The sequence below is a fragment of the Microplitis mediator genome, chromosome 3, assembly GCF_029852145.1.
Source record: "Microplitis mediator isolate UGA2020A chromosome 3, iyMicMedi2.1, whole genome shotgun sequence".
Lineage (NCBI taxonomy): Eukaryota > Metazoa > Arthropoda > Insecta > Hymenoptera > Braconidae > Microplitis > Microplitis mediator.
Genome location: NC_079971.1, coordinates 2,983,123 through 3,006,540, shown reverse-complemented (window position 1 = coordinate 3,006,540; position 23,418 = coordinate 2,983,123). Strand labels below are relative to the sequence as shown.

The following is a 23,418-nucleotide window of genomic DNA, read 5'->3' as shown; positions in this document are numbered from 1 at the left end:
AAGTGTGTAAAATGAGAGGATAACTAAAATGGATCTGGTTATGGCGTGAAGGTTGAAAACAATTAAAATTACTCAAGATTTATCAAATATAAGTTATAGATTTATTTACACTTATTTACACTTAAACTGTAAGAAAATACTTTATAGCGAATGCGACAAGATAGATAAGCGATAGCGAATGCGACAAGTCAAGCGGTTAAAAACGCGTGGTGGTTAGTAAGACTGCACGATGTAGATTAGAATTAGAGACGTCGTCTTCTTCCTTCGTGGCTGCTCGGTGGTGACGTGGCAGTATGGCTGCAGTAACGAATTTTCCCATTGGCTTAAAAGCGCGCCAACAGGAAATAGTTAGCCGCCAATTTCTCTGATTGGCCGGCTGGTAGCGGGTTCTCATGCCGACGTGGCACGGTCATGAGCAAGAAATTGCAAGTGTCGGGCCCAGATAGCGAGTGACCCGGCACTATTTTGACATTCAAGTCAGTAGCGAGTTCGGCTGCTCCCGTGCGTAGCGAAAGTACACGAAGCTTTTCAAAATGATTAAGCTCGTGACTGAACATTCTCCCCAGCGCTGGCGACGGTGTCGACAGGATTGTCTTCTGGAGAGTGAACTGGTAGCACACACAATTCAGAAGTTAGCGGCTAAATCTGCAGGATCTTCGAGTAGCGGAGCGATCGGTCTTTAATTTAACACAGCCTCAATCTGTGTTAACTGTAGCGAGTTGGTCGTAAGTCAATAGCGATTCACCAATAGTTCGTATAAAATGGAACTTGATTGACTTTACGGCTGCTTCCCATTTGTCACCAAAATGGGGAGCGCTTGACGGGTTGAACTTGCAGTCTGTGCCATCTGTAGCGAGTAAATACTGAAGTTCCTTTAGCTGTCTCGATCCTGCTGCGAATTCTTTTCTTAGCGTGGCGTCTGCTCCTATAAAATTTGTACCACAGTCCGAGTGTAGGGTACTGCAGGCGCCTCTCCGATTAGTAAATCTTCTAAATGCTGCGGCGTAAGCGTCAGTAGAATAATTGATGATAATTTCAATATATATAGCGGACGCAGCGAAGAATGTGAGACCTGGCTGGAACTTGCCCACCTTCTATCCAGTCAGATCTCCGTAAATCAGCGATAGTCAATTGAGCTCCCCTATGAGATGTTCTTGGCAGTATTACTGGATTATTTCGTTCATCACCCAGTAGCGAATTCTTCAAGCGACCGCCGACTCTGAGTACTTCATTGTAGTCGACGTAGGGAATCAATTTAGCGAGACGATGATTTCGTTGTAGAGAATCACCATTTTTCAGTAGTTTCAGCTCTTGCGAATAGTACTGACTTTGCGTATACTTGATCAGCAAAGTCTTTGCGAGTTCCAGGTCAACTGTAGCGAGTGGTGTGGCCAGTGTGGACTGTGGCACTTTTTTTATTTAATTTAGCGATGGCACGTAGACAGATTCCAAGCGTGTGAAGTAATGGTGACAACTTAGAGAATTTATCTAGTAGCGTGTATAGCGGGTGTGAATCTGCCTTGTAGATGGTAAAAACCAGACCTGGACGTTCTTCAAGATGTGATACCGTCTGCGAAGGGATGTCAAAAGATGGCCAGTTTTCTTTTGATTGACTGAGCCACTTAGGTCCCGTCCACCATAGCGAATGCTGTTCTAGTTTGGCTGCTGTTAAACCTCTTGAAGCGCAGTCAGCTGGGTTGATTCGTATCCCCGTAAAAGATACAGCGGAGTCTGTCCACAAGAAAATTGATATATTTTCAAGTTTCAAGATTTTCTTGACGTAAAGTACCAGTTGAGCGAGTAACACAGCGGCATTGAGCTCCATTCTTGGTATTGTAGTGGGTTTCAGTGGAGCAACTTATTTAAGTTCACACACTAGCGAGATATTGGAGCTTCCAGTAGCGTCAGTAACTTTTAAATATACGACAGCAGCCATAGCGAGTTGAGAAGCGTCAGAGAATCCATGTAGTTCAATTGATACATCATTTTGTACATGATTCTAGCGAGGTATCTGAATCTTCGAGATCTGATGTAGTTCATCTCGAAATAAATTCCATTCTTGAAGAAGCAACAATGATAGCGTAGCATCCCAGTTGAGTGTAAATTCACTGGAGCGGCTTGAGCGTGTAATTCCGTTGAATTACTTGCCCACTTAGCAAGCGGGAAACATCCTGCGGCACACATTTTTTTTATGTCGAGAGCAACTTGAATTGCCTCAGCGAGTTCATCTGCGCCTCCATAGATGTTGTCAACATAGCGGGTCTTTGTTAGCGGGTAGCCATGTTGCGCATCGTGTCGATGCGAGTCATTTGCAAAGCGAATGTGTTTCAGCGGCCATCTTAGATATACGTAGCATACAAAATGGACGCGATACACGTGGAACCGACGCTAAGTTTTCGATCAAAAAAGCTGAAGAGTCTTTTTACACCGGTGTGTAAATTTGATCACCACGGGCAGCACTCTAACAGTGCTCAGCAATGCCCACGGCACTTAGCGATTTTCACTTCAAGATCAATTACACCACACACTTTTTCTCACAATTTTTTTACGATTTTAAATTTTAATAATTTTTAATTGTTAAACCCACACCAGATCCGGCTCGAAGGACCAAAATGTAAAATGAGAGGATAACTAAAATGGATCTGGTTATGGCGTGAAGGTTGAAAACAATTAAAATTACTCAAGATTTATCAAATATAAGTTATAGATTTATTTACACTTATTTACACTTAAACTGTAAGAAAATACTTTATAGCGAATGCGACAAGATAGATAAGCGATAGCGAATGCGACAAGTCAAGCGGTTAAAAACGCGTGGTGGTTAGTAAGACTGCACGATGTAGATTAGAATTAGAGACGTCGTCTTCTTCCTTCGTGGCTGCTCGGTGGTGACGTGGCAGTATGGCTGCAGTAACGAATTTTCCCATTGGCTTAAAAGCGCGCCAACAGGAAATAGTTAGCCGCCAATTTCTCTGATTGGCCGGCTGGTAGCGGGTTCTCATGCCGACGTGGCACGGTCATGAGCAAGAAATTGCAAGTGTCGGGCCCAGATAGCGAGTGACCCGGCACTATTTTGACATTCAAGTCAGTAGCGAGTTCGGCTGCTCCCGTGCGTAGCGAAAGTACACGAAGCTTTTCAAAATGATTAAGCTCGTGACTGAACAAAGTGAAACTGTTATTCACTTCTTAATTTATGAATTTCACAATTTCACTAGTAACTTTAACGAGCAAATAATTTAATATTTTACTAGATATAAATATAATTAATAATTATGGTGCTATTTTTTAAAATTTTAATAAAAAACTTTCAAAATAAAAAAAAATAGAAGTACAGAACAATAATATATTTATATGAAGACTACGTCAATCATAACATCACGGATTTTTTATTTCTTCATCAGTTATTGTTTGGTATCATAACGAATATACTATTTACACTCACGCGATCACATGCGTAGGTCAGCGCAGTGGATAGCATCAAAGACTTTGAATCGGAAGGATGCAGGTTCGAGCCCAGCAGTCACCGGGATTTTTTCATCAATCAAAATCATGTATACTTCCTCAAAGTAATGATTCTAATACATTAATCACATTTCGGATCTAATTACAAGTGTCATATATTTTTTTTCGCAATTTAATTTTTTTTTTTACCGATGAAATCAGTGGATTCCCATATTCACTTTTCAATTTAGTGGATTCTCATATTCACTTATCAAATCAGTGAATTCCAATATTCACATATTCATTTAGTGAATATTCACTAATTCTGCGTGGTACGATTGTCGCATTGACAATTAGTGAATATTCACTAAAAATTAGTGAAAAATCACTAATTCATATTTAGAGAGTATATATATTTTTGCCGCCATATATTTATCACATATTCACCACATATATTTTTAACAATATATAGCTTTTCCATGCGAGTAATTATTTTATTATTTAAATTATTTAAATTACCCGCGCAAATTTAAATTGAAATTTTCCCTGTTCTAAATAAAAAAATGACTTGATCTTTTATTGAAATAAAATAAAATAATAATATGTTTTCTTTTTAAGAACCAAACGACTTGAATACTCTGAAAAATTGTCTGGACATAAAAGATTTTCTGAAGCGCGCACGGTCACTTCTAGTGGTAGCTCTGACTCCGCCAATTCAAAGTTATGAAAATTTTACCGAAAAAGTTCGCGAGTACACAAGCAAAGAGCCATTTAATTTTTTCATACCCGACTTATTTAACTATTCAAATTTTGAAAAATATGTGTCTATTTACGCGGCATATTTGTATGACTCTGTAAAACTATATGCGACTGCACTTGACCAATTGTTGCGCGAACAGCCAGATCGTACGCTCGAAGAAATAGCCAGCAATGGCACCCAAATTATCGAAACGATAATACGGAGGCATACTTATCAAAGTAAGTTATATATATTTATATATATATTTATTAAGTAATAATATATATTTTTATTATTATAAAACTGGTAAATAATATCAGGTAAAAAAAATGATGTATCTGTTTGCAATTGAAGGCGTCAGTGGACAGACAATAAAACTTGACAAACATGGCGACTCGGAAGGTAATTTTTCAGTCCTTGCGCTCAAAAAAGAACATTTTCATTTTGTTGCCAGTCTGAATTCATTACCTGTCAATTTTTCCTGTGAATATCAAATGAAACCTGTGGGATTATTTCAACAGGGTGAAGCTCTAGTGAGTGAGTTGTCTAAATATTATCGTGCGCGTGCATTTATTTATTTAGTTATTTATTTATTACCTTAATTATTATTTATATTTTTATTTCATTGCTTAGTAATTATGTAGTATAAGAAATTTTAAATTTATATTCGTTTTATTGACACAATACAAATAATTATTCACAATCTAATAATTTGAATTTATTCTAGACGAATTTTGTCATTTTTATTTAAAAAATTACAAATTTAATTACGAAGTATAAAAAAATTTTGAAAAACGGTTAACCCTATAAGCCAACCCGTTTTTTTGAGCTCGGAAAGCTCGAAATTGTAGTTATTGATAAACTTTTGAGCTCTTTGAAGTCAAAAAACAGTTGGACCAAAAATATATATATCGCGCTAAAAAAAGCAATTTTTGTCGGTAACGTCACTTATTATCCGCAGACATTTTATCCGATAGACAAAATATCCCCGGACTAAATACTCGATAGATAAAATATCCCCGAGAAAATATCTTATAATATAAATACTTGTCACATAAATAGTACGGTACCCTTTTATCAGAAATGTTTAATATATTTGCACATAAAATTTGAGTGTGTGATATTAAAAATAGATCAACACATATGCTTAAAATCGTACTGTGCCCTTTTTTCACAGATTTTGAGTGGGTATTATTTTGGAAATAGGTCAACACATATGCTTGGAATGGTACAGTACCCGTTTATCGAAAACCATTAATTATTTTTTCACTTGAAATATATTTTTCTGAATAAGATTTATCGACAGGATATTTTGTCACGGTTTTTTTGTCTCTTGAATATTTAGTCCGGGGATATTTTGTCTATCGGATAAAATGTCTCCGGATATTTTGTCGCGGATTACAAGTCGTGCTACCATTTTTGTCTGACGATATTTTGCTTGTTGAGACTTAGATTTGATCAAACTTAGAAACAAATTGGTCGAGCAGTTTACGAATTATGCAACAGAACCTTGAAAAAACATTTTCTTTTCAATTTTCATTTTTCGTATCCCTGGTGAAAATTTTTCGGACTTGCCTCTGAAAAACTCTGAAAAAGACTTTGAAACTTTGAAAAAGTCTTTAGAACTTTAGAACTGAGTTTTGCAGAGAAAATTCCGAAAAATTTCCACCAGCGATAACTTGTAAACTACTCGACTGATTGGCTCCAAAATCTAATCAGATCTAAGTCTTAATGATCCCTTCGATTGCCGCCAAAAATATTCAAATCTGTTGATTCGTTCCAAAGATATCGTTGAACAAACAAAGTTTACACACACGCACGCACACATACACACACGACCGGAAGTCCATTCGGCAATAATCAGAGTCATTTCCTAGGACCTCAAAACGTCAAGATCTGATGAAAATTCGATTTTCGAAAATCGAACCGAAACCAATAACTTCCCTTATTTTTGAAAATTTTAAATTTTAATGGCGGGAAAATAAAAACGTGTAGAAATAATGAAAAACGTTAACGTTAATTTGTAAAATTAACAACTCAATATCCAGGTGTTTTAAAATTAGCGATATATTCTGATAACGACGTAATTAACGTCAGAATGTTGCCGTTAAAATAATTAGTTGTATTACGTGTCACTGAAATTTACACAAATTAGGACTTCTTATACTCGACAATTACAAATCTTATTATTATTAATTAATTAATACTTGCATTAACTCGTAATTAATAAGCTAATATATAGTAAAATTTGAATAATAAATATACTGCAAAAGAAAAGTATCTAAATATTTATAAATATAACTCTTAGGTATACAGGCCATCGGAGTCGATGGAATGGCCTGGGAAAAATAAGCCAGAAGCTGAACCCGGTTGTGGTTTTCTTAATGAACATTGTCCTAAAGATGATACTCATGGGCACAGTATTATTGCAGCTGCAATACTCGCTATTATTTTATTCTGCGTTGCTGTAATAACAATGAGTATATACAGACGGTGGAAAATTGAACAGGAAATAGAAGGTCTTTTGTGGAAAATAGATCCTAGTGATATACACGGTTATCCTCATCTTGATAATCTCATGTCTTCACCTAGTAAAGTAAATATTCATTTATTTATTACTACTCAATATTATTACTATTATGTTTTCCATTGCGCATGCTCATATTGTTGTTTATATTTCGGGGATAGATGACCTTTTATTCATTAAATTTTGGTGTCTTTTTTTTATTATACTGGAAGGTGACCGGTCAGGATATCCATCATAAAAATATTCAATGCAATAATATCCATTGAAAAAATTATCCATAAATAAACATATCCAAATGAAAATAATCAATTCTCAAAAATATCCAAAATAGCAATTCTTGGAACTGTTTTTGCCATATTGTTAATGATTATGGATCAAGGTTAAGGAACCCGGGAAAAAATGATCAGAACTGACCATGCCTGTTCATATCTGTTCATGTCTGAAGCGTTAAATACGCTCAGGACTGATCATACAAAAATTTTAATTATTTGATATTTAGGCCATTCGGTTGCGAATAATAATTCTTTGCAAAAGTGGTTCATTGATATGAAAACAACAATTTATACATGGATATTTTTAATACCATGATTGTAAAAATATAGATTTTTTAATGAATATTTATATATGCAATAATGATAAAACAAATGTGTTGTAACTGTTAGAAAATAGGGTATTTTTTATTAATGGCCCATGAAATAAATATAGAACATGTTAATAATATGATATTTTTGATGGATTCTTATAATTTGAATGTATTTAATGTATAATTACTGATAATAAATCTTATAGTTAGTGGATACCGATCGGCAAAGCGATTATGGATATTTTTGAACATGGATTTATTGCAAGTGGTAATTATTACTTGTGGATATTTTTTCTACTGGATCTTTTTACATTGGATATTCTGGCCTAGAACCATACTGGAAAATCACCCAGGACTTTTCCGAATACAGCATCAGGGAGGGAGGATCCCATGGCAACTGATCCCCGACAATTGATCCCACAGACAACTGATCCCATAGACTAGATTTAACTGACAACTGATCTTCTAATTCATCATTTTCATAACTTTCATTATAATAATTTTCAAAACTTTTATCTTTATCATTTTCAACCGAATGATGGGATCAGATATTAGTGGGATCAATTTGTAGGGATCACTTGTCGTGGTATAAAATTTTGGGATCAATTGACGGCATACAGGGAGGGGGGGGGGTTGTAAATTGATAAGAAAAAAAAATCAAATTCATGTCATATTTTTTTATAAAATCAAAATTTGGGGGTACTTCATTTAGCTCCCCCCCCCCTACGTCACTTTGATTTCCTCCCTCCTATATATATACATATATATATATTTTATAATACAATTTAATAATAATTATATTAATTAATAAATTTTTCTGAGTAAATTGAATATTATAAGATAATATTTTAATTAAAAATTTTGTTATTTATAGTTAAGTTTAGTTAGCGCGATGTCTTATGAATCAAGATGTGGTGGTCAAGTATTTGCACAAACGGGGCATTATCATGGAGTTGTTGTAAGAATAAAAGAACTTAAATTTACCAAGAAAAAAGATGTATCACGTGATGTAATGAAAGAAATGCGTGTATTACGTGAAATAAGACACGGTAATCTTAATTCATTTATCGGTGCTTGTGTTGAACCGACAAGAATATTATTAATTACCGACTATTGTGCCAAAGGAAGTCTTTACGTACGTTAATAATTATCACTCATTAATTTTCCTAATTAATAATTAATACTTTCATTAACAAATGATTTTTTTTTAGGATATAATTGAAAATGAAGATATTAAGTTAGATGATATGTTCATTGCATCATTAGTTCATGATCTCATTAAGGTAAATTATATTATATTTTATATTTTATTGATTTATTAATTCGATTAATTAATTAATTATTGTTATTAGGGTATGCTGTATATTCACGAATCGTCCGTGCTAGTCTGTCATGGTAATTTAAAGTCTTCAAATTGTGTTGTTACTTCCCGATGGGTACTTCAAGTTTCGGATTTTGGTCTTCATGATATGCGGCATTGTGCCGAATCTGAAAGTATTGGCGAACATCAGTATAATCGAAGTAAGATTATAATTTTTTTTTTTAATTTACAGTCGACTATTCGTCATAAGCCCGGTCTAGGGGAAGCAGGGGAAATTTTTCTAGAAATTTCAGTCTCTGAACTACCGTGCGTTTAATTTTGATCTCGAATACTCGTTAGAAGCCTGTGTTTATTTTATATTCCATTATCTCGGAACTTCCCCTCAATCTTGACCCCCACTACGAGCTACGCTGTCTCCTACCCGATGCTAATATTTGTATGTGATTGCGTATATTTATATATTCATCATACATGTGATGTAAGAGCGCATGCGCTGTAGTTTACTTTTTAAGGGAGAAATGGCATTCGATAAGTCGGAATTTCCAATAAATTTCCGCTCCGTAGATTAACTGTCCGAGTTAATGGAGTTCGGCTGTACAACCAGTTGCTCAGTAAGTATTTTGGTAACTGATTTCCCGTATGAAAAAACAATATATGGTTAAAATATATAAAATCATATATGTTTGCAACAAAAAAATATATGATATATCATATTGTATATTATAAGAAATCATATAGAGATTTTGGCCGATTTAATATAAAATTATATACAGTAGTAAATATATGTATTCCATATATGTAACTTATATGTTTTTTATATTAAGCTATATATACATTTACATTTACCTTATAATATATTGTATTGATATATTTCCTTTTATATTTAAAAAATATAAAATTTTTATATGAAATGAAATATATGGTAGCATATAATTTATATTATACATGGCACCATATATTTTCTTTGATATATTTAAGCATATATTTTATTCGGTGTATGTATATGTATATGGGTATAGATATTCGCATCAAATTAACTAATTTTGAAAATTTTAACTGCAATTTAAAGAGTATATTAAAATTTACATCTAATTTAATTGGAGTTGGTCATACGAATAAGAAACTTTTTTTTCCATACGCAATATAAATATATGTTTTTATATATGATCAGAATATATTTTTCGTATATGATAGAAATATATATTTTTATGTATGATAAAAATATAGTTTTCGTATATGACAAGAATATATATTTTCATATATGATAAAAATATATTTTTTATATATGATTGACATATATATTTTATATATGCTAAACATATACGGACTCGTATATGATGAATATTATATTTTTTAATATAAAAAAAAATATATCAGAAAATATAGTTAAATTAGCCACATATGTTTTCTGATATTCATATATTTTTACATATATTTTGACCATATATGTTATTTTCATACGGGTTAAATCACGCCGGAGTCCCCATAATATTTTGACAGGTTGGCCACAAACCGGAAATATCGGAAATAAAAAAAAAAAAAAAAATTATTATTTTACTAAAAAATATAAAATTTTACACTGGAATATTTGTGTTTTTGTGCAACAACATTCACATGTTTTGTTTTTCAATTCGCTGTCAAATTTATTTATTTTTGGATCACACTTAATCAAACATTTGGCAACATCTATTTTTTAAAATATTAATCAATACAAAGCAATAGTTTTATTTTAGACTATTTGTGAGTTACACGTGCGCGAATAAGTAAACAAGATAATACGAGTATACAGAGACGATTTTCTCTCTCTTTCTGTCTGACGGTCGCTCCCTATTTTGTATCTATAATTCCTATAGCAAATTAATTTACAGCACAGTAAAATCATGCTGAAAAATTAAACAACTTGTTTTTCAACATCGTTCCATAGTTTCGTCGGGTTATCAGGAGAAAGACCTATTTTACTCGCGCCAACCGTCGCTCGAACTTTAAACGCAGGAGTTCTAAAAAAGATTTTCAAAATTCATGCTCGTCTTAAAAGCGGCCTACAGGCTTCAATAAATTTTTTTCGAAAATTATTACGCCGGGACCGTGCAAAAAAAAGTTCAAGACCAGATCAGAAAACTATACGATCATTTTCCTTCGAGTTACAACCTGGGTAAAATCACTTAAAAATTTATAATTTTTTAAATATCCCTTAATTTTTGTGACTTGTGTATTTTTAATTTATTTTAACCATAAAATTTCTTATTAAATATTTTAACATCGAATACATTAGACTTTTTAGGACATAATCATTGTAAGGGCTTGAAATGTACCAACTTAGACTCACAAAGACTTGAATTGAACCTTCTTAGACTTTTGAAGGCATAAATTAGACCTGCATAGACATAAATGGTAAAACGAACGTAACTAGACTTAACAGAAGAGTGGACTTGCAAGGAATACTGCAGGTAAAATTGTTAAATTCGGACTACTGGAGAATTGATGCAAGTAATCCAGTCTTTCTCCAGTGGGCTAATGACACCCAAGGGTGGATTTTGGGTCCCACAGGAAGCCTGCACTGTAAAAAGAACGGTGTTAAAAATTGACTCATTTCGGTGTTAAAATAAAATTACACTGGTGTAGGAGGCGTAATGCGGCGGTGTTAAAAATACCGGTGTTAAATCGGGGTAACCGGTGTAAAATCGGAGTAAAAACGAGGTAACCGGTGTAAAAACGGAGTAACATCGGTGTAAAAATGGGGTAAACTGCGCCCGCTTGGAGTATTAACTTTAAAGATTATAAAACACAAAAAAATATCTTATTTATGAAAATTGATAAAAAATATCATTTATTAACAAGTATGGTGATGGAGTAAGTAAAAATATTCACAAAGTAAAATATTTTAACACCGGTAAAGAATATCTACACCGGCGGCGGCGTTATTTTAACACCGGTCTAGAATATTTACACCGGTGGCGGCGTTATTTTAACACCGGTCTAGAATATTTACACCGGCGGCGGTGTTATTTTAACACCGGAGAATTTTTTTTAACCCCGGTACAGAATATCTACACCGGCGGCGGAGTTACTTTAACACCGGTCTAGAATATTTACACCGGCAGCGGTGTTATTTTAACACCGGAGAATTTTTTTTAACCCCGGTACAGAATATTTACACCGGCGGTGGCGTTATTTTCACACCGCTTTCGGTGTTGAAATTTAACACCGCCGATTTTAACACCTACACCGCTTGGACTTACCCACGGTAAAAAATATTGTGTAAAATCAACACAGTTTGTGTGTTAAAAACGGTTGACACGAAATTTGTGTTTAAATTTCGACACAATCTTTGTGTAACCCCTTTTTAACACAAAGATTATGTTGAAATATTGCCACAAGAGGGCGCAAAGAATTCCACAGTAACACACAAAATGTGTTAATAAAGAGAGTATAACACATTTTTTATGTTACAAAATAAAGTGACACAAACTTTATGTTAGTTTAACACAAACCGTTTTCGACACAAATACACAATATTTTTTACTGTGGCCCCGGTGATTTTTTACAGTGTGGGACTAACACAGGGTCGATTTAAAACAATTCAGAGTTCGCTCATTTCACGATATATGTTTTTGTAGGTCTAATTAATGCCCTCGCAAGTAAGTATGTTCAATTCGAGCCTTTGTAAGTCGGTTTAATTCAAACTTTTACAATGATTATGTCCCGAAAAGTCTAATGTAGGTTTTCAATACTCACTTAGGTTCAAAGTATGCCTCAGATTTCGACTGGGTGCGTTTTAATAAATAATTATTCGTTAAATTTTAATTGTTTATTAATTTATTTTAGATTTATTTTGGAAAGCACCAGAATTGCTAAGAGATCCCAATGCACCTATCAGAGGTACACAGGAAGGTGATATTTACTCTTTTGCCATAATACTTTTTGAAATAGTCGGTAGAAAAGGACCATTCGGAGGAGTTAGTTTGGAACCCAAAGGTATTTAAAATACCAGTAACATATTTATTAAATTATCTTGTTTTTATTGAAGCAAATAACGATTATATTTTTTTTCAACAGAAATAATAGACAGAGTAAAAAAATACCCAGAAGATGGCGAGCTGCCATTTAGACCCAACACCGAAATCCTATCGGAATCCGACGCCGATTGTCCGGACTACGTTGTAAACACGATAACAGACTGCTGGGCAGAGTGTCCAGAATTGCGACCAGATTTCAAGACAATCAGAACGCGTTTAAAGAAAATGAAAGCGGGTAGACACCGTAATATTATGGATCAAATGATGGACATGATGGAGAAGTATGCCAACAACCTCGAGGATCTAGTCAGTGAGCGTACGCGCCTTCTCTTCGAGGAGAAACAAAAAACCGAGGATCTACTTCATAGAATGTTACCTGAGTTAGTTTTTCGAGTGATTCTTTTTTTGTTCTTTTGTTTACAATTATTAAATTTCTTTTTTGAATTTTTACAGACCTGTTGCTAATTGTTTGACCAATGGAATTGGTGTTGAACCAGAAGCTTTTGATTCAGTAACTATTTATTTCAGTGATATTGTTGGATTTACAGCCATGTCTGCTGAAAGTACTCCGTTCCAGGTAAATTTATTTATCTATTTATTTATTTATTTATTTATTCATTAACAAACCCGTACGAAAAAAGTATATATCCGTATATATTGGGGAAATTTGAATATATGCCGCATATATGATTTTAAAATTCTGTAAATTTTATTTACATTGAGGGCCAGTTTTTTTAAACCGGCTTATTTTTAATCTAGGTTTTAATTACTATTCCTGGTATATTTATATATTATTAATGTATATATTAGGGTGTGCCATTTTGAGGCGACTTTGTTTTTTCAACAAAAAAAATAGCATGAAAACTCGCAGGAAGATGAGAAAAGAAGCCTGTTCAAAGCGGAGCTCTTAATATTAATATTTAGAGGTGCCTATTTCTAATTTTCCAGTTTCCATTTAAATAACATGGGAAAAAAAATTTTTTATTTTTTTATTTTTCTAGCTCGGCATTCGCACATATACATAAGTCCATAGTATATTTTTGTAGAGAATCTAACGCTCTACAAAAAAGGTCTCTTATTATTTTTTGATAAATCAATCGATTCGAAAGTTATTAGAGCTGGAAGTCGAATCTATAATAAATTTCCAGATCTTTTTACTTTTCCAGAAAAACTATCAGACTTATCAGAAAATGTCATAGAACCTTTTTTATAGACAATTTTATTCCCTACAAATTATTCTGAATGAAATTTTTTGAAATTCTGCATCGTTTTCTAGTTATTTTCATTTTAATGTTAAGTTCTCAGAATAGATTAGAAGACTATTATTTCTACGAGCTTGGTATTAAAATGAAAATAACTAGAAAACGATGCAGAATTTCAAAAAATTTCATTCAGAATAATTTGTAGGGAATAAAATTGTCTATAAAAAAGGTTCTATGACATTTTCTGATAAGTCTGATAGTTTTGCTGGAAAAGTAAAAAGATCTGGAAATTTATTATAGATTTGACTTTAAGCTCCAATAACTTTCGAATCGATTGATTTATCAAAAAATGATAAGAGACCTTTTTTGTAGAGCGTTAGATTCTCTACAAAAATATGCTATGGACTTATTTATATGAGGTGCGAATGCCGAGCTAGAAAAATAAAAAAATAAAAAATTTTTTTTCCCATGTTATTTAAATGGAAACTGGAAAATTCGAAATAGGCACCTCTAAATATTAATATTAAGAGCTCCGCTTTGAACAGGCTTCTTTTCTCACCTTTCTGCGAGTTTTCATGCTGTTTTTTTGTTGAAAAATAAAAGTCGCCTCAAAATGACACACCCTTAAAAAACTGGCTCTTAATTCACTCATTTTTAAATTCAAAAAATTGACAATTGTCAGTACAATCACACTCATAATAATTATATATATATTTATGTTTTAGGTTGTCAATTTTCTTAATGATTTATATACATTATTTGATCGCATAATTAAAGGATATGACGTTTATAAAGTTGAAACTATTGGTGACGCATATATGGTGGTAAGTAAATAATATAATTATTCTTATACAATTGAATTTTTTTACTTGACCGCCGGGTTATGGTGTCGTTGCTACACACCCGAATGATTTGATCGTTTGATTAAAATTTTTACTGCGGAGTTTTTCATACAAATTATTAAATTAATGATTTAATTATTAATAACTAATTTACAACGAAATTTTGTCTTTAGGTATCGGGATTGCCATTAAAAAACGGGAACAAACATGCAGGTGAAATAGCGTCAATGTCACTAGAACTTCTCAACGCAGTAAAACATCATACGATTGCTCATCGGCCAAGTGATACATTAAAATTACGAATAGGAATTCATACTGGTATGGAAAATTTTTATTTACTTTATTTATTTATTTATTCTTAAAAAATTTAAAATCTTCTTTAATCTCTATTGACTTTTAAGTACACGTGTATATTTACTTTTTTTTTTGCACGCAATGTCAAGTATAATTCTTGATTTGAAAATTTTTTTTTAACTCTAAGTTATGACGAAATTTAAAGCTTATAATTTTAGTCACAAAATATAAATTAAATTATTGTATTATAATTAATTATATTTTTTCATAGGCCCCGTAGTCGCGGGAGTTGTAGGTCTGACGATGCCACGTTATTGTCTTTTTGGAGATACAGTGAATACAGCATCTCGTATGGAATCAACAGGTGAACCTTTACGGATACACATAAGTGCGCAATGTAAAGACGTCTTAGACAAAATTGGTGGCTATAATATCGAAGAACGAGGTCTTGTGCACATGAAAGGAAAAGGTGACGTTAAAACCTACTGGTTAGTTGGTGCCAATGAGAAGGCTATACAAAAGCGTGAGGTAAAATAATTAATATTATTATTATTATTATTTTTAATAATTAATAGCCAATAATTTTTTTTTGCACAACACAATTGCGAAGCAATGAGATATTTTCTACTAACATTTACGGTCTCAGTTAATTCACTCACAGAAAATTTTATTTTATACCAGAGCTTGTACTTTTAAATCAACCTTTTATAATTAAGGTCTGATCATTTTTTTTTTAGTGACGAAAAATGTCATTACTTATATATTTTTAAGAAATTTAAGTGTCAAAATTTTATATTTTAAAAAAATAAATGATAAAACTTAGAGCTTATATTTCAAAGATATTCAAAAAAATTTTAATTTAAATCTTAGGGATTAAATTTTTTATTTCAAAATAACATCAGTTCTGTATAAATTTTTTTAATCAAATTACGATTGTTAAAAATTATTTTGCTTGATTATGCTATTTAAAAAATAATTAATTGACATAAATAAATTTATTTTAATCATTTGTAACTTTTTTATTTATTCGTTAATTTTTAAATACAAGGAATAAATAAAACTGAGATATTTACTTATGAGTCCCGGGGTAATTAAGAATTATTAGTAATATCCCGAGTCGAAATATTAGACGTAAATTGAACGTAAATTGAACGTTTTGGACATTAAAAACTCAATTTGACAGCTTTCAAGTTATTCAAAACGTAGATTGGAGTATCATAAATCGAAAATGTAACTAAAACCTATTTAGACTTACAATAAGAAAACATAAGCATACCGAAAAATTTTTTTCATTGATTTTGTACTCCTGGATTATAATTACGTCAATTCCGTAAAATTTTGTCGTCCACCTCTCTGGCTCTTAAATAAAAAATTCGTATTTTGAAAAAAAATTTTTTTAGTTTCATACTTCTATCTTTAACACTATTATATCTTTTCATATATTATGATATCAAGGTTATGAAAATTGTGATTACAAATATTGAAATAAATTAATTAATGTTATCATTAAACTAAAATCATAACTCATGAAATTACCAATTTTTTATGAACCAAAATACAAAACAATCGTTCAATTTACTTTCAAAACGTTAAAAACGTTCACTTTACGTTTAAAACGTTCAATTTACGGCTAATATTTCGACTCGGGATAAAACATGTACTTTATATTAAAGGGAAAATGTTTTTAAAATAATTGAATAATTTGTTTATAATTTTCTTAAAAAACTCCATTTAAAACGACAATTTTGGAAAAAAACCCGATAAGTCAATTTTTGAAAAAGTTATAGCTTATTGAAAAAAAGCCTTTTTGTAAATTCATAACTTTTTTTTGATTGAGTAAAAAAATTTTACAAAATTCTGATAAATATTTTTGATGGAGTAAAAAAAGAGAAGAAATTTTCAGCCAAATCGAGGGGGGTCGGGTTCCAAAGTGGTCGATTTGGCGGGAGAAGCAGAAATTTATGGTTCAAATTTCGTGTAAAAATATTCAGTAGTTTTTGCGTGATGGCCGTTCGAAAAAAACACAATCATTTTATAGATACAGATATAAATAAATAATTACATGATTTTTGTTGTATAGGTGGACATAAATGATTTGCCTCCACTATTCTGTCGTCCAAGACGAAGTCCAAAATTGAATCCCGACTCACGTCAGCCATCACTCCTCGGAGGACTCGGTGCCGGCAGCAGAAGACAGTCCAGTGTCCCCCGTCCTACCGAAGACTCAGTCTCCCAATGCGGTAACTCAAGCCCCGTACCTCGTGCAGTCCGCCTCGGAAAATTCATCCTCGACAATATTTCAAAAAGCACCCACGTCAACACGAGCGTCACAGAACAAGCCGACTTACGCGCCGCTAACATAAAACTTGCCCTCGATGATTTATTTCTAGACACTAAAGACCATAAAAATCCACGTGTGTTGTCAACAATAGCCTCGTCATCAACAACAAGCGACTATCCATCTCAACTAATACGAGAAACCCGTTCGCTAGATCCATTCCCACTTGCACTAGTGAGGAACGAGTCGTTACGTTTAAGTTGTAAAGATTTTAAAAAATTATGTCGGTCACTAGAAAATTGTGACAAGTGCACCAGTGGTACGCAAGATGATATCACCGATAAAGTTATCAATAATAATTATCCCAATGGTGATTTGCTAATGGTATCATCCCGCAATGATCACCATCATCATCATCATCATCATCATTCATCAAACGAAGAAGCAGACACGCCATTACTCGGTGATACAACGACTTGTACTGGTGAAATAGTGACTGCTAAACCCTGGAGATCATTAGATCAAGTGACCCAGGCTTCAACGAACGATAACGTTACTGATAAAAAAACATCTGCTAGAAATTCATTAAGAAGTTGGTTCGTTAATTTTTTTAATGGTAATGGACTTAGAAGTAGTGACGTTTCATTGAGACGTGGAGTCATTGCTGGTTATGATATACAATCTGAGCGTGAGAGTATCGTGTAAATTTATTTTATATTATATATTATTATTATTAGGTCATATATATATATATATATAAGTAAGTAATTATTATAAATTTTTTTTTCAGTAAAATTTCTAAGCGTTAATTCGACGCTGGTTTAATTGTTGCCATTTATATTTTTGTTCATTTTATTAAATTTAATTAAATATTAATTAATTAATTAATTAATTAATTATTAAAATAGATATAGATTTTAAGTACGTGCAATTTATATATATGAAAGTTACCGACAAGTGTATATTTTTTAGATATTTTCTAATTTGTACCGTAAAAAAAAATAAAAAAAAAAAAATATATATATATATATATAGTAATAAAATAACAGTAATAACAAAATGTTTATTTAGATATTTAGATTTTTAATTAATTAATTTATCAATTGATTAATAATTTTTTTTTCGCGGCCTAATGAGAGCGAAATTAAATATTTTTTGACGAAGTTCGTCGCAACCAAAGTTTAAAAATTGACAAATGAGATAATTATTTGTTGTTTATTACTTTGACAGATTAATTATAATTAATTGATTGTTGTGTAATCTATTAGTTGCATAATTATGTAATTGTATGAGTATATAAATTTTTTTTTGTTCACTGAAGGAAAGCAAATTATCTGTATGGCTGTGAAAAGTGAACTGGATTGTACCTAAGGTGCTAGCATAAGAAAAAATATATATCAGCAATGTCAAATGTATATAACTGAATAATAATAATTATAATATAATAATATTGATAATAATAATAATTAATCGTTATAAATAAATAAATAAATAAATAAATATTAATAATTATGCCAATAACTGATAATATATGTAAAAAAAAATGATAAATGTATAAATTAAAAATAAATAAAAATATTAAATATGCAGACGCTACGGTTATATATTGTAATTAATATGTAATGTGTATTATAAATGTACACTACGATTTATTGACATATTCTTCTTGTAATAAAAACCAGTTTACCCCATGATTTAATGATGTTATTATAGAATTATTAATTAAAAATTATAATAATAATAATGGATTTCATGACAACTGATCTCCGACAATTGATCCCACGGAGAATTTCATAAAATAATATATATTATTAAGAGAATAAGGAAAATTTTGTTCCAGACATATCTATATTAGGATGGCCTAAAAAAACCGACTATTTTTTTTTTTCGAGTCTCTAATGAAAATTTGTTGGTTTAAGATGTTTTAAGAAGACTCTCCAGAAATCAGCTCGATAAGAAATTTTCAAGAGGTCGCTCACGAATTTTGAAAATATCAAAAATGATTGAAATTCGGATGTTTTGGTTCTAAAGTTCTTCTTTCTCGTGGCAGCTATAGTTTATATTTATGAAATCATGACTACGCTGAAAATTTCAGCCCAAAATTCAAATATTTAAACGGCGCTCAATAATTTTGAATATTAACTGATAATATGTAACTAATACTTTGAATTAGTTTTTGTATTTTTTTATAACTCAATTATTGTCGTTTCACTTAAATATAACTTTTGCATAACCGAAAATATACAGGACAGTCTTAAACAATAAAATTGGGTAAGTTTTGAATAAGCAAAAAAACCTAAAAATTGAATTAAAAAAAAAAGTATGTAAATAATTTATTATTTATATTCCGCGGGTTGTATTTTTATTCATTATGATACAAATTGATAGTGAAAAAATTGAGAAGCATTATTATTAATATTCAAGGGTCGCTCGAAAACATCCAAGAGACAGTACTCGAAAACATTCAAAATTCTTGAGCGCCGTTTAAATATTTGAATTTTGGGCTGAAATTTTCAGCGTAGTCATGATTTCATAAATATAAACTATAGCTGCCACGAGAAAGAAGAAATTTAAAACAAAAAAATCCGAATTTCGATCATTTTTGATATTTTCAAAATTCGTGAGCGATCTCTTGAAAATTTTTTATCGAGCTGATTTTTGGAGAGGCTTCTTAAAACATTTTGAATCAACAAATTTTCATAAGAGGCTTGAAAAAAAAAAGTAGCCGGTTTTTTTGGGCCACCCTAATCTATATGATAGAATTAGTTAATGTTATTGAAATAGATAGATAGATAATAAATTTTATTCGATCATGAGATCTAGATTTGTGGCCGTTCAAGAAACCAAAATATTTACATTAGTTTTTACATTGAAAATAAAAGTATAATATAAGAAATATAATAATAATAATAAAAATAAAAATAAGTTCCTTCGTCAAGTGATCTTAATTGGAGCTTTCTAGTTCCAGAAAATAATTGTATGCAGCACTACAAAATTCCATGAATGTAGGGAGAGATGTAAGGCTCGGAGGTAGTGTATTCCAGACACGAATTGCGGATACAATGAATGATTTATCATAAAAAGCAAGATGACAGGTAGGTAGGCGTAAATAGTCCTGTCTTACATCCCGTCTACGCAGCATAGGCTGCAGAAAGACTAATTCATTGAAATAGGTATCATTAGATAAGTCTTAACTTGAATTTGTGCCTTTTCATAATTTAAACTCTTTTTAATTACCAAGTATTGAGATAATCATCAGGATAAATAGTCTGCAGAGTCGTAGACAGTGTGCTGACTTGACCCATTTTTACAAAACAATCAATGGATATATCGATTCCCCTGAAATCTTGGAACAGTTCAATTTCATCTGCTCAAGACAAGATCTAAGATCCCAAAGGCTGCTGTATTCAATAAAGACAACAAAAAACATGCATAAAAATGATGCTATCTAATCATTTAGTCATTCACTCTTGTAAAAAATTTTGTATGTATCTAGCCGATCGGCATTTATTCTATTCGAAATGAATAAATAAATAAATAATAGTATATTACACACCTAGGGAAGTAAAGTAAGAAATGTCTCAGATGACATGTAATTGTTGGCCGAGGCGAAGCCAAGTACCTCATTAGGTATTATCATTCAATCAATCATGAAAAAGAAAAAAGAAATCCACACAAATAACGCCAGATAATTAGTTATTATAACTCCAAAAATATTCGTAACTCGATTTACGGAATTGCAAAAAAGTTAGCTGTTGTTTACAATTAACTGGTAACTTATTCCAAACTCTGATAGCACTAACCAGAAATGACTTATCATATTTAGCACTGACTATTTGGGAGCACAAGATAATCTTAACGAATGTCACCTCTGCGAAAATGAGACTGACATTTAAAATAAAATTGACTAATTTATTTAATCTCTTATATACATTTTATTATTTTCATTAAATAATTTTTATCTCATACAATAATTGAAGATTAATTTATTACATTTACCTTTAATTTACTTAAAATTTTTATTTATTTCCAAACTACTTATTTGTATTGATAAATTAATCATGACCACTCAAAAATTTCGACATAAAATCAGAAGGTTTCTTTTCTACGGTCTCGGAGAAATAGTTCATAAAAGTTCCCTTATTTTTCCATTTCTCTGCTGTTTCCTTCAGCTCCATTTGACCCTTTAATTTAAATTATTTATTGAAATAAAAATAATTGTATGAATAGTTAATTATAGTTACCTTTATAACAAGTAAATCAATTACACGTATATCCCTAACATCTTTATGTTCATAAAATTTTTCACGGATTTTAGCTTTTAGATCTTCTTCAGTCTTAGGAATATGATAGTCCATTACTGAAAAAAGTAATTAATTTAAAATAACAGTATATATATTATTAATTATTAATTTATCTGCAATCCAAAAATTAATGGTCTTGTTAATAGTTTTTAGAATGATCTTGAAGTTAGCAGACAATTTAAAATTTTTAGGTTTTTTTTTTAACAATTAAATTTGAAGAAAAAAAAAAATTAAAAATATGCACAAGTAGAAAATTTAAAAAACTATCGGGCAATTTTTTCAAATATTTTTTCTTTATAATTTATTATTTTTAAAACAAAACCAAAAATTATTAGACGTCGGCTGACTTCAGTATCATAATTTTATGATCCCAAAATTAGCAGACAATTATAAATTTTCGGATTTTTTTTTAGTGTGAATGTAACTGATAGTTGGAAATTTTTTCATTTTTGAATAGTAAAGTAAAACGTAAGTAAAATCAAAATTTCAAAATTCTTATTTAGATAATTAAAAAATCAATACACGCATTTTTTATGAGTATGAATGTAGCAGACATGAGACAAATTTAAAATTCTAAATAAATAGAGTAAATTACTATAAATTACCACTAAAAATTTGTGCTACAGATTTGTTAAACTTGTACTTAATTTTTAAGCCATTTAAATTTTGAGCATTTAAACTTATCTTCTTAAACCCTAGTATGTTTATTCCTAAATGATTAGACTTCGTTCTCTTTCTATCATTAGTTTATTACAGAATTTATATTGTTATTTTTTAAATCATTTCAAATTATAATGGTTATTAAACTTGATACACGTGCACTTTATTATAAATAATTATGTATATCTTTGCCATTTGGCTTTTGCTTTGGCATTAAAATAAAATAAATAATTGATAAATGAAAATTAAAAAAAAATGCGCATTTAAAAAATTTTGAAATTAATAAGCGCATTTTTTATAAATGTAATTTTTTTAATTATTTACTCTATTTATTTAGAATTTTGAATTCGTCTGACGTCTGCTACATTCACAATCGTGCATTTTTTTAAATTTCATTATTTAAAAACTTTTAAATTGTCTCATGTCTGCTATATTCACACTCATATTTTTTTAAAAAATTTAATTTAAAAAAAATAAAAATATGCACATATAGAAAACTAAAGAAACCAAAGGCGCAATTCTTCAAAATGATCCTGAAGTTAGCCGACGTCTAATAATTTTTGAATTTAAAAAAAATGATTTAAAAAAAAAAAAAAAATATTTAAAAAATTCCACCTGTAGCTTTTTTAATTTTCTACATGTGCATATTTTTATTTTATTTTTTTGCAATTTATTTGTGGAAAAAAAAAAATTCAAAAATTGTTAATTGTCTGCTAACTTCAGGATCATTTCTTCAAAATATTTCTTTTTTTTAAATTAATGGTTTTAAAAACAATCCAAAAATTATTAGACGTCGGCTAACTTGAGTATCATTAGCCAATTTAAATCTCATAATAATTGTTATTGAATGACATGTTTACATAATCAAAAAAAAATAAATATCTTACTAATAATAACTGCGAAAGAGGTTATCAATTTTCGATGGTTTATAAAAATATGAAAAATAAATACAAAAAATAATATTTATAAATAATTACCAATATAAGGTATTTGTCTATACCATGCTCTATATAAATTTAAAACTCTTCTATGTGCTTCAGCTTTATTTAAAGACAAAACTGGCTTTACTTGACGAACAGCCCTCACGGGTGTCGACATTTTACTTTTTTATTCATACAAAATAATAATAAATTAAACTTTAACTTTACTGAGCCCGATAAAAAAAAGTTCTATATTACCCACCATCTAGGAACATTTTGACAGTTCTGTTG

The 23,418-nt window shown here is 30.8% G+C and overlaps 2 protein-coding genes across 3 annotated transcripts in view; one reads left to right on the top strand and one right to left on the bottom strand.

The window, feature by feature from the left end:
• Positions 1-18,934, top strand: part of LOC130664446 (receptor-type guanylate cyclase Gyc76C-like) — a 78,128-nt gene extending 59,194 nt beyond the window's left edge. For both annotated transcript variants that reach the window (XM_057464344.1, XM_057464342.1), the window contains 13 exons: positions 4,060-4,419; positions 4,535-4,713; positions 6,489-6,776; positions 8,165-8,425; positions 8,502-8,573; positions 8,643-8,811; positions 12,437-12,586; positions 12,668-13,007; positions 13,081-13,204; positions 14,555-14,653; positions 14,845-14,989; positions 15,237-15,493; positions 17,046-18,934. In XM_057464344.1, the coding sequence (XP_057320327.1) occupies positions 4,060-4,419; positions 4,535-4,713; positions 6,489-6,776; positions 8,165-8,425; positions 8,502-8,573; positions 8,643-8,811; positions 12,437-12,586; positions 12,668-13,007; positions 13,081-13,204; positions 14,555-14,653; positions 14,845-14,989; positions 15,237-15,493; positions 17,046-17,948 (3,347 nt within the window). In that variant the 3' untranslated portion in view covers positions 17,949-18,934. The remainder of the gene's footprint in view (positions 1-4,059; positions 4,420-4,534; positions 4,714-6,488; positions 6,777-8,164; positions 8,426-8,501; positions 8,574-8,642; positions 8,812-12,436; positions 12,587-12,667; positions 13,008-13,080; positions 13,205-14,554; positions 14,654-14,844; positions 14,990-15,236; positions 15,494-17,045) is intronic.
• Positions 18,935-21,141: 2,207 nt separating this feature from the next.
• LOC130664731 (NADH dehydrogenase [ubiquinone] 1 alpha subcomplex subunit 6) lies at positions 21,142-23,342 on the bottom strand. The gene is made up of 3 exons (XM_057464808.1): positions 23,185-23,342; positions 21,488-21,603; positions 21,142-21,427 (listed from the first exon to the last, which is right to left on the bottom strand). The coding sequence occupies exons 1-3, from the start codon at positions 23,303-23,305 to the stop codon at positions 21,299-21,301; spliced, it is 366 nt and encodes a 121-aa protein (XP_057320791.1). The 5' UTR covers positions 23,306-23,342; the 3' UTR covers positions 21,142-21,298.
• Positions 23,343-23,418: the final 76 nt, after the last annotated feature.

Coding starts and splice junctions, on each gene's coding strand:
- LOC130664731 (XM_057464808.1), bottom strand. CDS start 23,305: ATGTCGACACCCGTGAGGGCTGTTCGTCAAGTAAAGCCAGTTTTGTCT. Junction 21,604..23,184: donor TAGACAAATACCTTATATTG/GTAATTATTTAT, acceptor TACTTTTTTCAG/TAATGGACTATCATATTCCT. Junction 21,428..21,487: donor TTGATTTACTTGTTATAAAG/GTAACTATAATT, acceptor TTTAAATTAAAG/GGTCAAATGGAGCTGAAGGA.